Here is a 15069-nt window from a genome sequence, read left to right on the forward strand (position 1 = left end):
TTTTCGAGTATAAACCACCTGAGGTCTAATTCCCGAGTGGGATTTCTCGAGCCAGTGGGCAACAATGGGTGCCGACATTTTTTTATTTCGGATGTTTGATTTATGCTCTCCCATCCTAATACGGCATTCCCGTCCCGTTTCCCAAACATATGGGAGATCACAGGGGCATAAGATCACATATATGATGTTGGCAGATCGGCAATTGGTCATTTCTTGATTGCGTTCCACTGATGTAGTGCGTTCAGATGTCTTCACAGTCCCTCCAACCACTGCTTGAGGGCAGGCATGGCAAGTGCCAAAGCGGTGATTTCCAAAAATGGGTTTAAAGTTGGTTATCGCTGTTTGTTTATCAGTAGGTGTTTCTGGCATCTTGCCTCTCACTAGAAAGTTTTTGAGGTTCCTTTTTCGTTTAAATGTGAAAATCCGTCTTTTGAAGGGTGTGACATTCCTTTCCAGGTTTAGCAGGTGCCAGCTAGAGTTTATGGCCTGGCGCACTTTGTGGTTGAGGTTAGAGTGACGAGTGACGCAGACCAATTGGTCTAGAGTTTCTGCAGATTTAGGTTGGAACATCATGTCTCGATTAGCATACCTTGCCCTCTTAAAGGAGACCTTCACAAGTTTGTGCCGGTATCCTCGATATATTAGCTTCTCCTTTAGGGTGTCTGATTGGGTCAGAAAATCCTGTATATCCGTACAATTCCTTTGAATCCGGAGGAATTGGCTGTATGGGATGCTTTCCTTTTGGGACCGCGGGTGGCAACTGTTATATTGAAGCAAAGTATTGCGAGCAGTAGGTTTCGTGTATAGTGACACTTTTAGGGTGTTATCAAAATGCTGTATCCATATGTCCAAGAATTCAATTTTGGACTGGCTAAACTGACAGGTAAAGCGGATGTTAGGGTCTGCTGCATTGAGCCACAGAATTAATTCCTCCAATGTGTTCTGGTCCCCCCTCCATATGAAAAAGATATCATCAATGAATCTTTTCCAGTTCTTTACATCCTCATGGAAGGGGGCCATCTCATTGAATATATTGATCCTTTCAAACTCACCCATGTATAGGCACGCGATACTCGGGGCACAACTGGCACCCATACTGACTCCTACCTTCTGCCTGTATATAGTTCGATCAAATTCAAAGTAGTTTTCAAACAATACTACTTCCAGGCATTGGAGGATAAACTCAGTATTGTTGGTCTCAGGTCTCATAGATAGGAAATTATCGATAGTATCGAAAGCCCCTTGTTGGGGGATGTTGGAGTACAAAAACCCCACATCAAGGGTCACCATCAATTCTCGATTTTCAAAGAATGGCGACCCCTCCACTAAACTGATGAAGTGTCCAGTGTCTTTAACATAAGACTCTAGTTCAGTGACCAAGGGATTCAAAAACTTATCAATGTACTTGGAGAGCGGTTCTGTCGCAGACCCGATAGTCGAAACTAAAGGTCTAAGGGGTGGGTCTGCGCTGTTCTTGTGTGTTTTTGGCCCCCCATATATAATGGGTATCCTAGTGGTGCTGGGTGTGAGGAATTCCGCTTCCAGCTCGCAAATAGCATTAGTTTCCACTGCGTTTTCCACTATTCGGAGAATCCGTTGTTTTAAGGCATTTTCAGGGTTAAGTGCAACGGGTACATAGTGTCCTGATGTGGTTAGGAGGTCTTTCATCTTGGTGGTATAATTGTTGGTATCAAAAATGACGATTCCACCCCCCTTGTCGCATGGTTTGATGGTAATATTTTTATTGGCCTTCAATTCCATTAGGACGTTGTTTTCCTGAATAGGTAAATTGGCCACAGGCATAGGAACATATCGGATCAGTTTCTCTATCTTTCTCATCACTGCCTTTTCGAAAATGTTGACCTCAGGGCCAACCATTTCCAGAGTGGGGGTGAAGGAAGAGGGGGGTCTGCATCCAGATTTGTTTTCCATGTCCCTGATGGGAGGGTGGTCCGAAAAGAACTTCTTTAAACGGATTTTGCGAAAGAACATCTTGTAGGTCTTTGGTCAACTCGAACTTATCAAAGTTAGCAGAGGGAACAAAGGATAAGCCGCGGGTCAACAGTTGGATGGCGTATAGATCAATCTCTTGGGTGGTTAGATCGAATACAGGAATGCCCCTTATGGTCGCCAGTATTGTTGATGGCGGGTCTGGACATACATTTGGGGCTGGCCTCGACCCCGATGGAAGTTCCTCGTTTGGGTGGTCCGTGGGCCCTGCCGTGCATTGCCCCGGCGGTTGCCTAAAAAACGATTCTGGGGATTGTGGCCGAAAAAAGATCACTTACATGAGGCTTCTCGCATTGCCTATCGTGGACTTTAACCAAAGCTGGGCCCGCCCGGATAAGTTAGCTGCATGCTGACTTTGCAATTATCATCAGGAATCCTGGCTCCACCTGTTGTGCTGTTGCCCTAAGTTAGCTAGTGAGAGGCACCGTTTGGTCATCCCAATCTGCAGAGCCCAGGGCCTCACACGATGCAGCGAAGTCTTGGTCTTGTGTTTTTCTTAGATCTCAACGCAAACAGTTACACGGCTGGGGAAATTCATAGAACCAATTCGAGCTGCACTGTCCGCGTAGATAGAGCCCCATAAAGAAAACAGTCGGCCCGGAAGTATGAGAGTCGCGGACATACCTACCGTTTAAAACGAATGCACTTTGCACTCAAACTGTATATCTAGAATGTGACACTGTTTTTAAGGTTTTATGCTCTACTAGGTGGTAGCAATAAGCAGGGAATTTAACTTATTTTCTTTTATACAATTCTTTTACATTGCTAGTATATTGTAATGATTTTAAGTAATCGAACAATAAAAGGCTTTTTCATGTTTCACGTTTCATGATTGTCGATTATGGAGCAAGAGGTCAGATTCCTATCTGAAATAAGTTTTGACACTTTGTCTGCTGTGGTGCCTACATCTGGTTCCCTGATTTCAGCTATACACCAAGATATACTTGGATGCTTTCCTGGATGGCCGAAACCTCCCAGAAGGTGCTCTTGAGCCGTCTCCCCTTCAATGGCTGAAAGCTTTTTGGCCACGGAACAAAAAGAGAGAGGTCCCTGAAAAAGCCAAGAGTTCAAGTTACAAGGACAGAAACGCAACGAAACTCTCCAAAGCAGAGAGAAAAACTAGTTAAAGTGCAAACTGCAAACATATACACAATACATTAACATTAAAATATATACTATATTTATTATTTGTTCACATAAAATTCAATAGACATACAGAACATAACCACATCATCCAGGATAAATTGCAATAACATGATATCGGTATTCTTCACAGCACTTTCCATCACACATCATAAGATCATGAATTCATATACATTTTAAAAATTTCAAAAATCAAATGTGGCAAGAAATGTGTCTACCCCAGTGCATTTCGAAGAGAGCGCCATTCAGCATTTTAGTGTGAGACATTGTAGGTCTCTGACTGAGAGTATTTTTAAGTATATAACTTGACCAATGCATGTATAAAAAAAGCCCTTGAAGAAGGATCTCCAGTGAGTCAGAAACATAAACTCTCTGGTAAGCTGTTGTTGGATCCTATATACTTTATAGCAGTGCTACAATCCGAATATGTTTTCAAATACGTCCCTAAATCCAGCGTAAAATGTACTTGAAGTTATGCCAGGTTTTCACCTGTGATAAGCCCATATGCACGAAAAGGCAACGTTTTCAGATAATATTCTCCGAACTTCTTGGTTTGAATACCAGAAAGGGGGCACTTTTGACAGAGTTTGATCCATTCTTTACAAAATCTACTGAAAGGCCTGTTGACTCCTTACTAAATGTCATCTATTTTTTTGTAAGACTAAACATCCCCTCCGACAAGCAGTGCTGCTCATCCCCTCTGACAGGCAGTGCTGCACATAGTTAAAAGAATTTCTACTAGATACAGCACTTTTCCGGTCTCCCTTTTACTTAATCATGCAGTTTTCCATACCAATGACACCCTTCTTTGGGCCTGATTTAGACTTTGGCGAAGGGGGTAACCTGGCTTAAGGCGATGGAGTACCCTCTCCACTAAAGCGAAGCTCCTCCTGCCCTATTTCGAGTCAGGCGGATCTTCAGTATGTAGATGGTGGAGAAAATTCTGTCTGTCTACATACACCTCCGATGGCCTGTCGGTGTCAGCGCTGTCGTAGGTTCGTTTAGCCATTATGGTCGTTGCAGGTTTGCCCAAGTGGCTGCGTGCCCTCTTTAGAGTGGCCAAATACATGGCTAGTTTTTGCTTTCGCATACTGCCATACAAAACATGACGGAATATGCATTCAAAAACATTTAAATGACCCCAGTCCATGGGAGAGGGGCTCATTGTTAATGCGAAGACCTATGTCAAACTTTCAATGCATTTACAGGAACTGTCGTGCTGGCAATTCCTGGAAATGAAAGAGATTTGCACTGGGCCAACAACGTACATCCCTATATTTGGAAGGCAGATTACCCTCTCCATGCCGGTACATACTTTGTCTTAACTTAAAAACAGGCCCTTTGTCCTTAGCATGACTTCGCTCATATTTCCGTTTACTTTTTACAGGAGTACGACACTCGCATACAAATTGTGAAAATGTATTATACTTTGTGAACTAGCCTTTTCAGTGTTTGTACATATTTATTTATTTATTTTATAGCACTTATAAGGCGCGCAGCTACCCACAAAGGGTTTCCCGGCGCCGGACTAGCAAAGCACATGACACGACTAAAGAGAAAGCAATCGGCAGGCAATTATTTGTTGAACAACCAGGTTTTTACGCTTTTCCTGAATCTTATATAGTTTTCTTCCTTGCGTATATGGATGGGCAATGTTTTCCAGAGAGTTGGACCCAGATATGAGAAGGATCTCCCGCCCATTCTAGCCCGTTTGTACCTCAGCACCGCGAAGTTCGCTGCTGTACATGAACGTAGGCTGCGATTGGGGAGGTAAGGCTTGGCAAGGTCTTGTAGATACTTGGGGGCAGTACCAGCTTTGATTTTAAACAAATAATTCAGGGTTTTAAAGCGAATCCGGTTTTCAACCCTGAGCCAATGCAGGTCCCTAAGATGTTTGGTGATCCTGGCGTATCTAGGGATTCTGCAAAGCAGTCTGGCAGCAGCGTTTTGCACGAGTTGCAAGCGTCTTATTACTGCTTTGTTTGAGCCCAGGTACAAGATGTTACCGTAGTCAAGCCGAGATGTAACTAAGGCATTGACTACGGTCTTCTGGGTGGTAGTTGGTAACATCCAGACAATTTTGCGTAGCCATCTAAGAATGGTGAAGCATATGCCTGCCACTTTATTGGCTTGCTGTGTCATAGATAAACTGTCATCTATGATAACCCCAAGGTTTCTGACCTGGGAAGCTGGTGGCGGGAGCTTACCTAACGACGTCGGCCAATGGGGATCACTCCAAAGATCTTTACTATTCCCTAGGAGGAGGATCTCGGTTTTCTCCCCATTTAGTTTAAGTTGGTTAGCCGACATCCAACTAAATATTTCATGAAGGCCTATTTTTAGTGCAGATGGAGCAGACGGGTCAGATTTAGAGAGTGAAAACAGAATTTGAGAGTCGTCTGCATAGGTCATTAAGGCAAGACCATAATTTTCTGCAAGGTTGGCAAGTGGTCGCAGGTACAAGTTAAAAAATAGAGGACTCAGGATAGATCCCTGTGGTACACCATGGCGAGAGTAGAATACATCAGAACAAGCCGCAGAAGAGGCGATCTGGAAGGTGCGGAGGGATAAGTATGATCTAATCCACTCTAGTGCCTTGCCCTCGACACCACTCTCCTCCAGCCTGACAAGCAGTCTGGAGTGAGAAATGGTGTCAAAGGCCGCACTTAGGTCCAACAATACCATTGCTACTGTTTGGCCATCATCCATTAGCTCCCTGATCTTTTCTGTGACCCCGAGCAGGGCAGTCTCGGTGGAGTAACCACTCCTAAAACCAGATTGGGACGGATGAAGCAAGTCATTGTTTTCCACATAAGTTGAAAGAGCCTTATGAATGTGCCTCTCCAAGATTTTAGAAAAAGCAGGCAATAACGACATTGGACGATAATTGGCCAATATCGTGGGGTCCGCGGCCGGCTTTTTGAGCAGAGGACTGACCATAGCATGTTTCCATAAAGCAGGAACTGTGGCCTGTTCTATGGAGGCATTAAGTATCTCTGCTATGGAAGTCATGGCGGAGTCCTCCAGCTGACCAATGATGCTGATAGGAATGGGGTCACGTGGGGAACCCGATTTGATAGATTTTAACAGTTCCTTCAGTTTATCCAAGTTAATGGGGGGCCAAGCTTCAAGGCGACAACTTCCTCTGGGGACTTGGGGGGTGTTGTCTTGCTTGTGTGTATTGATACTGTTTCCGTTGATGTTAGAGACAATATTCTCAATCTTTTCAGTGAAAAAAGACGCCAGATCCTGGCACTGCTGAGTGTTAAGAGGATTAACCTCCGCTCTTGAATTCTCTCCAGCCAGCTCTTTTACAGTGTTAAAGAGGGTCTGGGATTTATTTACGGCCGTGTTAATAGTAGTAGTGACATAGCATGCTTTGGCTTTCATGCAGGCCGAGTGGTAGCTATTTCTGGCCTTGCGATAGACCTCTTTTTGATGCAGTTCATATTTCTTACGCCACTGCCTCTCCAAGGTCTTACATGTAGATTTTTCTTTCTTGAGGGCCTCTGTATACCAGGGGGCGGGGGGGCGATGCACTTTCCCTTTGCAACGGGATAGGGGCAAGCAGGCATTCACTGCACCATTTAGCCATATCTGTGTGGCCTCTGATATGCTTTCCATATCCCCATTTAAACATGGGTGGTCTTTCCTCAATGCGTTATTGAGATCATCCATGTTTAGGGTTTTCCAATTTCTCCTAAAAGTTTCAGAGGGAATCGTGGAAGGGCGTTTGGCAGGCTTAAGTGAAATAGAGAAAAGTGTGAGGAAATGGTCTGACCAGCAAATAGGGGTGGTGTTCAGCCATAAAAGTTCTCTCATGTTAGATATGATAGGGTCCAACAAATGTCCAGCTTTGTGGGTGGGGCCCTTATTGCGTAGAGTCATATCTAGGGCCATGAAGTCATCAATAAGATTTTTACAGATCTTGTTATTGTCGTCTTCCAAATGAAGATTTAGATCTCCAAGTACTGTAAAATTTTGGGCGTTCAAATGGTGAGGTAGAATGAAGTTTACCAAATTGTCTGACCATACATAATGTCATACATACATAATGTCATACATAATGTGTGTTACATTTGTGTTTTTAGGGAAAGAAGCCTCCATCTGGCGCATCCACATCAAGTGATACTAAAGAAAAACCAGCTGATGAGTTATCATTTAACATTGTGCACAGATCAGGTATATTGACGTTAAAGGAGTCCTGGCTATTTTCTAGTGCCAAGATTTGCAGATTTCAATCATTAGTTCGGAATATAGTTAATACTTCTTACAAAAAATATAAATAAAATAGTACAAATGTAAATTTCGGAAGTGGTCTTTTATTTTTTCTTGTATTGATAATAATACAAAATATAGATAATCTTCTATTTTACGCAAGGGCCAACCACTCGTACAGCGACTGACAACCTCAAGCGCATGTGCAGCAACGCCAGCGAAAGTGGTGATGATGAAAATCATGAAACAGAACAAGAAGATGAAGTTGAGAGAAAAGAATCACTGCATCCTAAAAAAATATTTAAAGTGACTGTTCAAGATCAGGTTTCCTGCAGAGGTAAGACACTGGAAACATTTCTGACATTAAAATTGCGACACATTTGCAGGTTCTTAATAGAAAATGGGGTCATATTCTGCGTTTTGGGGACAGAATGTTCCAAAATCAACGAGCAAAAAATATGGTTTGACATGTTTTTATGAATGATGATACAGTAGACATTAAGTAATATACAGTAAGCAAACATTATCGAAATTGAGACATTCCCACTATCAAAATATGCATGTAATACAAAAGCGAAACTGAATGGGAAATTCGATACTAAGGTCATACGTTATTGCATCGAGTTAACCACATACTAAAACAAGAAAGAAAACCTTTCCTGTATTTCCTAAAGTGATTTAACATTTGTTCCCCTGCACTGGACATTTCCTATTTTTAACAATAGGATGCTTTTTTACGACATCAGGTATTTTTCCACTACACAAAACACAGGTAAAAATGAGAAAGCTGGTTTGTGTCATTACATTTCTAAACCCTGCTAAAACGAGGACTTCTGGAATGCTTTCATTCTACGGTAGTATTTTACTTCGCCTTAAGGCTATGTGAGGAGTGGTCGCAGGATCACTTCGCGGTCGTCTTATTACTCCAGTTTGCCCTTCCGTATCCTATGGGTTTCACATCATGATAAGGTGGCAACCTCCGGATTTACACAGAAAAAAAATATGTGTAGAATACTTGAATTAACCAGTCACTGCTACTGACTCGGGCTGCACTTAAGTCCAATAAAGATGAACTGGAGTACAGCCAGAGAAATGACGGGTGGGAGAGATTAGGTAGAGCTTTCCAACCATCATCTCTTTGTTTTCCTCCGTACAATGCCTGAAGTGCGTCTGGTAAGCCCTTAAATGGTTGCTTTGCTCACAGTGTTCCATGAGTCAAGCTGCACCTCGCTGATGAGGCCCAATAGACCCTAGCAGGTCTGGCATTGCTTGTTTCCCCATTCAGAGAGGACCGTTTCTAGAGGAGCAGGACATAGTCTGGTTTGCAAGAGGGTGGTTCATGTGTCGAGTAGTACAGTGGACAAAACACGATGGAGTACAAGTAGCGCTCAGAGTAGTTGTAACCAAGGTTAGTTTAAACATTCTCCCATTAACTTTTTGTTTTCCTCAGTGCGGTGGGATTAGAGCAACCGGCATTCCCACACTTAGGCACTGTGCTCAATGTGACTTAGGAATTAAGCTACATTTTACTGAGGAGGCTCAAACTAGTCTAGTTTTCCATATTTTCCTATTCCAAGAGGACCTGACCTGGCCTGGCAGTTAGGTCTGGGGTGTTTTTAATGGAGCAGGGCCAATTCTGAGTTGAAGGAGGGTGGTTCCTTTATAGAATGGACCAGTGGCCAAACAAACAATGCATTGGAATGCCGCCCAGAGTGACCACCATTGTTGGAGATTAATTTAAGTGTTCCACCTATCACCTTTTTGTTTTCCTCTCCAACAGATTCAGACAATACAATTTATTTCAGTAAAGTCTACAGTTTTACCTTAACACCACCTCCTTTTCTCACTATCAGAGGCCCTATTTAGATCCTGCGTCTAAAATGGATCCTGTGCAATGTACAGGCTCAGCTGGATGTAAGATGAAGCAATACCAAAAAGGAAATTAGAGTGAGAGGAAAGAGAAAGACAGCGAAAGAGAGTTTGTGTAAATTGTGTGTGTGTTTGGTGCGTGTAGGGGTTTAATTCCTGGAAAGAGAAAGGAAACCTCTGGATAATGATGATTAACAGTAATCAAGCAACCCGTCATCTCCCTTGCTCTTCCTCATCTCTTCCCTTACGAACCACAAGTTATGTGTCATAGTAGTCTGCTATCAACTCCATCAGGGGATCTCTAAAACAAAGCTCTCCTTAACGTTTGCTCAAATTTTGAATTGCCACCTACTTAACTCTATCATAGCCTCATTTTGAATTCCTCCAGAATAACATTTAAGTTCAGATTTCACACCGAAATAAAGGACACATTACTGCCTTTGAACCATTCCGGGGGGAGGCCTAGGAGGGTCATAAGCTTTTCCTATTGCTGGTCTCTGGGAAGCTTATATTGAGAGGGGTATTTGGACTGTGTAACTGTCTGTGTCCTTCCCTTTCCACTCCAACAGTCGCAGGTGATAGGAAGATACGGATGGGGGAGTGAGAAACAGAAAGATGTATCAGAAATATGGCAATATATATTAATTAACTATTAGCAGGATCACTAGCCGCAGATTCCTTCATGTAGAATTATCCCCAGGCATGAGACTGGATCCAGAAACTTTTTTGCCACAGCATCCCTGTGCGCCGGGGGCGGGGCCACATTACGCGACTCCGCCCAGGCGTCGTCCGCGCACGTGACGTCAGCGAGGTCACATATGATCTGCCCCGGCGCTCCTACGTCAGTTTTTTCCTTTTCCGCGTGCAACGCGGATCCGGTCCTTGCTACGGGCCTGTTTCGGGCCCTTTTTTCTCCATTCTTTTGGTGGAACAGTGTGCGAATGCCTTCGGGCTTCAAAACTTCTACGTACTGTGGGCGTCTTATGTCGGTGACGGACCCACACCTCATTTGTTTGTGTTTGGGGGAAGATCACGGTACCACTGACTGCGAGGCCTGTCAACAGTTGAAGCCGCAGTCGTGGCGGGAGCACTGCATGAAACAACTCACTGCCCGTCTCTCCAGGTCGACTTCTTCCCCTCGGTCTGCTTCGGTAGGTGGCTTCAGGTTCGGCCGTGGTCGTCGTCCTTGCCCTTCTCCGATGTCAACTGAGCATCACTCCCCAGTGGGTAAGTGTCGCAGTTTGTCCCCGGGGGCTGGGTTCCAGCCTACCGGGGGAGTAGACTCTACGCGGGTGATGCAGCCTGTGTGTCGTCCTATCCACTGTTTACCGGTGTTGGGGCGTCGAGAGTCCAAATGGAGACATACGCAGCGGCTTTGCAGGCCTCGCTAGCGTCTCCCCCTCCTTCCCCTACAGGGGCATCGGCGGACCCCTCGTCTTGTGCAGGGACCTCCGCGCCGCCGCCGGTGGCTCTGGCCCCGGTGCTGACTGATTCGGATCCAGGCTTGGAGGGTGTGGTGCTGTTGGGGTGCGGCTCCTCTGAGGTACCTCCTTCGGGCCACGGCATCTCTGCCTCATTGCAAACTCCTGCGGGAGTCCCTGTGGAGTCGCGGGAGGTCGGCTCGGGTCGCATCCCGAGCCCCTCTCGGTCCCTTGACAGGGTGGTCCTGTATAAGGCCGAGGTGACGCCGCTACGGTGCCGGCAGCAGCTGGACCGTGCGGAGCCACAGGGGCCGGTGAACCCTCATCACCCCGCTATGGGTCGAGGCCGGGTGAGGACGCCTCATTCTGGGCCGCAGCTGGCAGAGGGCTTTGTGTCACTCCCCAGGCCCGTCTCATTACCCCAACTAGATGGCTACCTCGATGGAGGTCAGGGCGGCACCGTTCAGGCGCCGGTTCGGCTCCAGCCCCGCTCCGGTCTCCCCTCCGGTCCCCGGTGCGGGGTGACTTGGAGGGACCTTGTTCGGCAACGCCGGATGGTGCCGGCACCTCGCCTCAGGCAGCGGATTCTACGGCTCCGCGCAGGGGTCGTACCGCGGATTTGTCTTAGGACGCTCCTTCTTCTCCGGAGGCACCCTGAATATTGGTGTCATCCTCCCTGGAGAATGGTCGCCGTGTGGTGTCTTTTTCACTGGTGTCAAAGGGCGGCGCCCCGCCCCTCCTGCGGCAGAGGTGTACGTCGGAAGAGTGGCAAGTCCCTCATTCGTCGGCTCCAGGTATGGCCCTTGCCTGCCCCGCTTGGCCTCGGGGACGGCCGCCTTAGTTTGCAGCCGTCGCCCACGGAGGAGCTGCTTTCCCCGCCGCGAGTCCCTTCGGAGGCGGGGGCAGCCTTCAGTCACGCGGTGTCCACGGCTGTGGACATCCTGCATATGGGTGACCCGGTGACTCACTTTCTGGCGGGCCATCTGTAGGAGAGTAGGGTCTGCTTCCTATGGTCACCCCAACTTTTTGCTTCTGCTTTACTGGTTTTCGACTTAGATGTGGCTGTGGGCCTGCTAATCAGACGCACAGCCCAAATGCACTCTCTCTAAATTCTAACCATGTACTCTAGGTACATACACAATTGGGAATTGTTTCACCTTGTCAGCCCCTGTAGAAGTGTACCTTAGGTACTCAGGGCATAGGTGTAACCAAGGCCTACCAGGGGCTGCAGCATGTATTATGCCACCCCTGGCTGGCCACTCAAACTGACACAACTGGCTGATCACTCAGCTGGGGCAAGGTCGTGTAATCACCCCTTGCTTAGGTATAGTATTCCTATATCTACCATTATATATAGACACACAGTAACCTATAAGTCACTCCTATGGCAGGCCTTGACAATCCTGGAGGCAGAGTGCTTGGTTATGTGTGAGATGGTGCTCTAGCATGAGCTGAGCCTGTCTGCAGCTTACAGAACCATGTCCTTATAGCTGTTCTATGATATTGCCATACCATATACTCTTAAGTGCATTATAATCCTCGCGATTGAATGCTAACTTTGGTTTGGCTTTATCTAAACATGTCGTGTAAGGTGTCATACACTTTGGAATACTACCCCCTCGCCAATTCTGGCGACAGGGGTTGCATTCCACCCTTCTAGAGGGAGAAGACATGTTAGTTCTGACTATCCCGGTTAAAGTTAACCCGAGCCCCAGCATCACAAAATGGATGCTGTTGCCACAGACACAAGTCTGACCTCCTGCTGCTGGGAGTCCTTCCAGTCACGGAGGTTTGGGCCATAGGTTTCCTGCCTGGAGAGGTGCGAGCACCACCCCAGACAGGATTTTGTGTTTAGGGACAGGGAGGGCTGAATAGAATGAGACACTGCCTGGGGCACACTAGGTGCTCCATGCATACCCCAGTTCAAACCGGTTGCTGGGGCACTCCAGCCCCAGCTCTGGCGCGAAACTGGACAAAGGAGAGGGGGTGTAACCACCCCCCTTCCTGGTCCCACCCACAGAAGGGACCTAGAAAGTAATCCAGCCCCTTTTAGTTGTATAAAGGTAGGAGCTGAGCCTCAGGACTTTAGATTTGATCCTGAACTGAAATTTGAAACGAAACTCTGGACCTTCTGCGTTCTGCTGAAGCTGAAGACTGAAGAATTTCCCTTGTGGCCAAGGAGTGACCACTCTGGGCAACCAGGCACCATCCAGCAATATCAACGGCTTACTTTGTCGACGCTTCCCGCCAGAACCAGAGCACAGAGCCTGACAAGACCCAGACTTCCAGACCTCTCTGACCCTCTCTTCACGTCTGCAGCATAGCTGTGATCCGTGGAGGCGACGAGACACGTGGGACCGGCCATCTTGAAAAGTCCACAACTTGCTAACTGTGCAGCTCCTGAGGAATCCTCAAAGCTGTGCACTGGGGATTGAGAAGCCCCGAATCCGAGCTCCACCTGCACCGAAGATCAGCCCTCCACACTCCACGAGTTCTGTGTGGGGCCCTTCTGCTTGTGTTCTTCTCGACGCGTTGTCCGGTTGCTGGCCCGTTGACTAGTAGCCTCTGTGACGACAATCCCATTGAACCAACTCGCTGGTCTGGTTGCTCCAGACTGGCCCCAGCCTCCTTGCAAAGGTGAGGCCTCTCAGACCTTGCTGGTCTGCATCAGAAGCCTTCTTTGAATCCTGCGTGGGTTGCCTTTGCCAAGGCTTGTTGACTCCAATCCGGCAGTCGACCCCTCCATCTGCGAGAACCTCTGTGGGACGGCTCCTCTCCAGCATCTGGTCGTCCTCGTCGCCTCCTGGTCCGCGTGGCTGAAGAGACAAGCTTCACGATAGCACCTGATTGCTCCTCGACGTCATCTACTTCCTTCCTGGTTCCATCCGGTCACTGGCTAGTGACCCAGATTCTGTCCCCTCTGCTTTCAGGTCCTCTTCATCCTAGATCCACTCTTGGATCCACCCGGATATCTTCCTCCTGGTCGCCTGCAGCATCTTTCTTCACAGGCTCCATAGACTTCAATAGCGAAACCCGACACATCTTCACACCTATGCACCCGCTTCCTGTGGGTGAGGTAACACGAGTACTTCGGTGCTCACACGGGTATTGACTATCCAAGTGTCTAGGTTTTAGTTGTTTCCTTCTAGCTAGACCGGAAGTGTCCTAAATCCTTCTTTTTCTAAACTTTAAGTTCCCATTGACTTAACATTGACTCTCGCGTGTGTGTAAAGACACTGCACGTGCCGCCTGTGGGCCTCCTACTCCTAACCTAAGGGTCAGATAGTGTAGCCCCAGCGATTCTCTAGGCCCTAGTCCTTTCCTTTTCTCGTGACGTAGTACTTATACCTCTTTCTTAGTATATGGTTTGCTTCGCCCCTAAGGCCTAACTGTATTTTGTGCAACTTAACGTATTTTAACTAAGTGTCTTGTTATGTGCTTTGGCCTCTGACCTCATAAAGAGTTCAGAGGAGTGTGTTAGTAAATAAATACATATATATTTTATATATATGCCGTGTGGTGTCCTTTCATTTGATATTCAAGGGGTTACATATGGTAAAACAGCTGGCTTTACACGCCCTCAAGAGTCTTTTAGCCTAAGACTGTTCTGTCTATGCTACCACTCGGATAGCTGGTCTATAAGGTTGACTTACAACCATCACCATAAGGGTTGTTTGGACTGGTGCAAGGTGCTCACTAGAATAGTGAATATCATACACCAGGCCAAATTCTCACACCATCTATTGGAGGTCTTCCACCAGGGCTCTGGTGGGAGGGAAATCTTGCTTCCCTTTGAAGGTTCCCTCCTTTCTTGCTTGACGGGGGCTTGGAGGCGTCCTGCCTCAGGGGACCCGATGCCTCAGCATCTTCTGCACCAGCATCTCCCGGCGCCGCGTGACCCGGCGTGCCTTTCCCTCGACCCCTCTGCCTCCAGTCCTCTTTTGCGGACTGCTTTTCCCTCCCTGCCGTCACTGTTGACTCCGCCGTCCCGAGAGGTCCGCTGGCTGGACTCTTGGGGGCGCAACATGTTCGCCTCGACCAGCGCTGCCCTGCGGGCTCTGAACACCTTGTGTGTGCTGGCTCGGGCCTCCTCCTGTTTGTGGGACTCGGCTGAGTCTCTGGGATCCGCAGTGTCCCAAGAGGGTGGTCAAGTGGACTTAAGGCATCATGTGTTGGATGGTCGGGAGCTGGCAGCGTTTATTCTCCGTTCCGCCCTGGACATCTCAGAGGTGTTGGGCCAGGCCATGGCTTCCTCGTTCGCTCTCCGTCGCCATGCTTGGCTTCAGGATGGAGTATTCCCTGAGAATATTTGGGAGCGACTCATTAATCTTCCGTTTGGTGGCAGCCTGTTGTTCCATACCCCGCCCTCCAGAGTCTCTAGGTAGGGATCCGTCATCCTCCTCCTCCT

At 47.3% G+C, this 15069-nt stretch overlaps 1 protein-coding gene across 4 annotated transcripts in view; it reads left to right on the top strand.

The window, feature by feature from the left end:
• The window catches only part of SYCP2 (synaptonemal complex protein 2), a 2783385-nt gene that overhangs the window by 2459206 nt on the left and 309110 nt on the right, over positions 1–15069 (top strand). For all 4 annotated transcript variants that reach the window (XM_078651823.1, XM_078651822.1, XM_078651824.1 and 1 more), the window contains 2 exons: positions 7245–7335; positions 7535–7708. In XM_078651823.1, the coding sequence (XP_078507949.1) occupies positions 7245–7335; positions 7535–7708 (265 nt within the window). The remainder of the gene's footprint in view (positions 1–7244; positions 7336–7534; positions 7709–15069) is intronic.

The sequence above is a fragment of the Lissotriton helveticus genome, chromosome 7 (assembly GCF_964261635.1).
Source record: "Lissotriton helveticus chromosome 7, aLisHel1.1, whole genome shotgun sequence".
Classification (NCBI taxonomy): domain Eukaryota; kingdom Metazoa; phylum Chordata; class Amphibia; order Caudata; family Salamandridae; genus Lissotriton; species Lissotriton helveticus.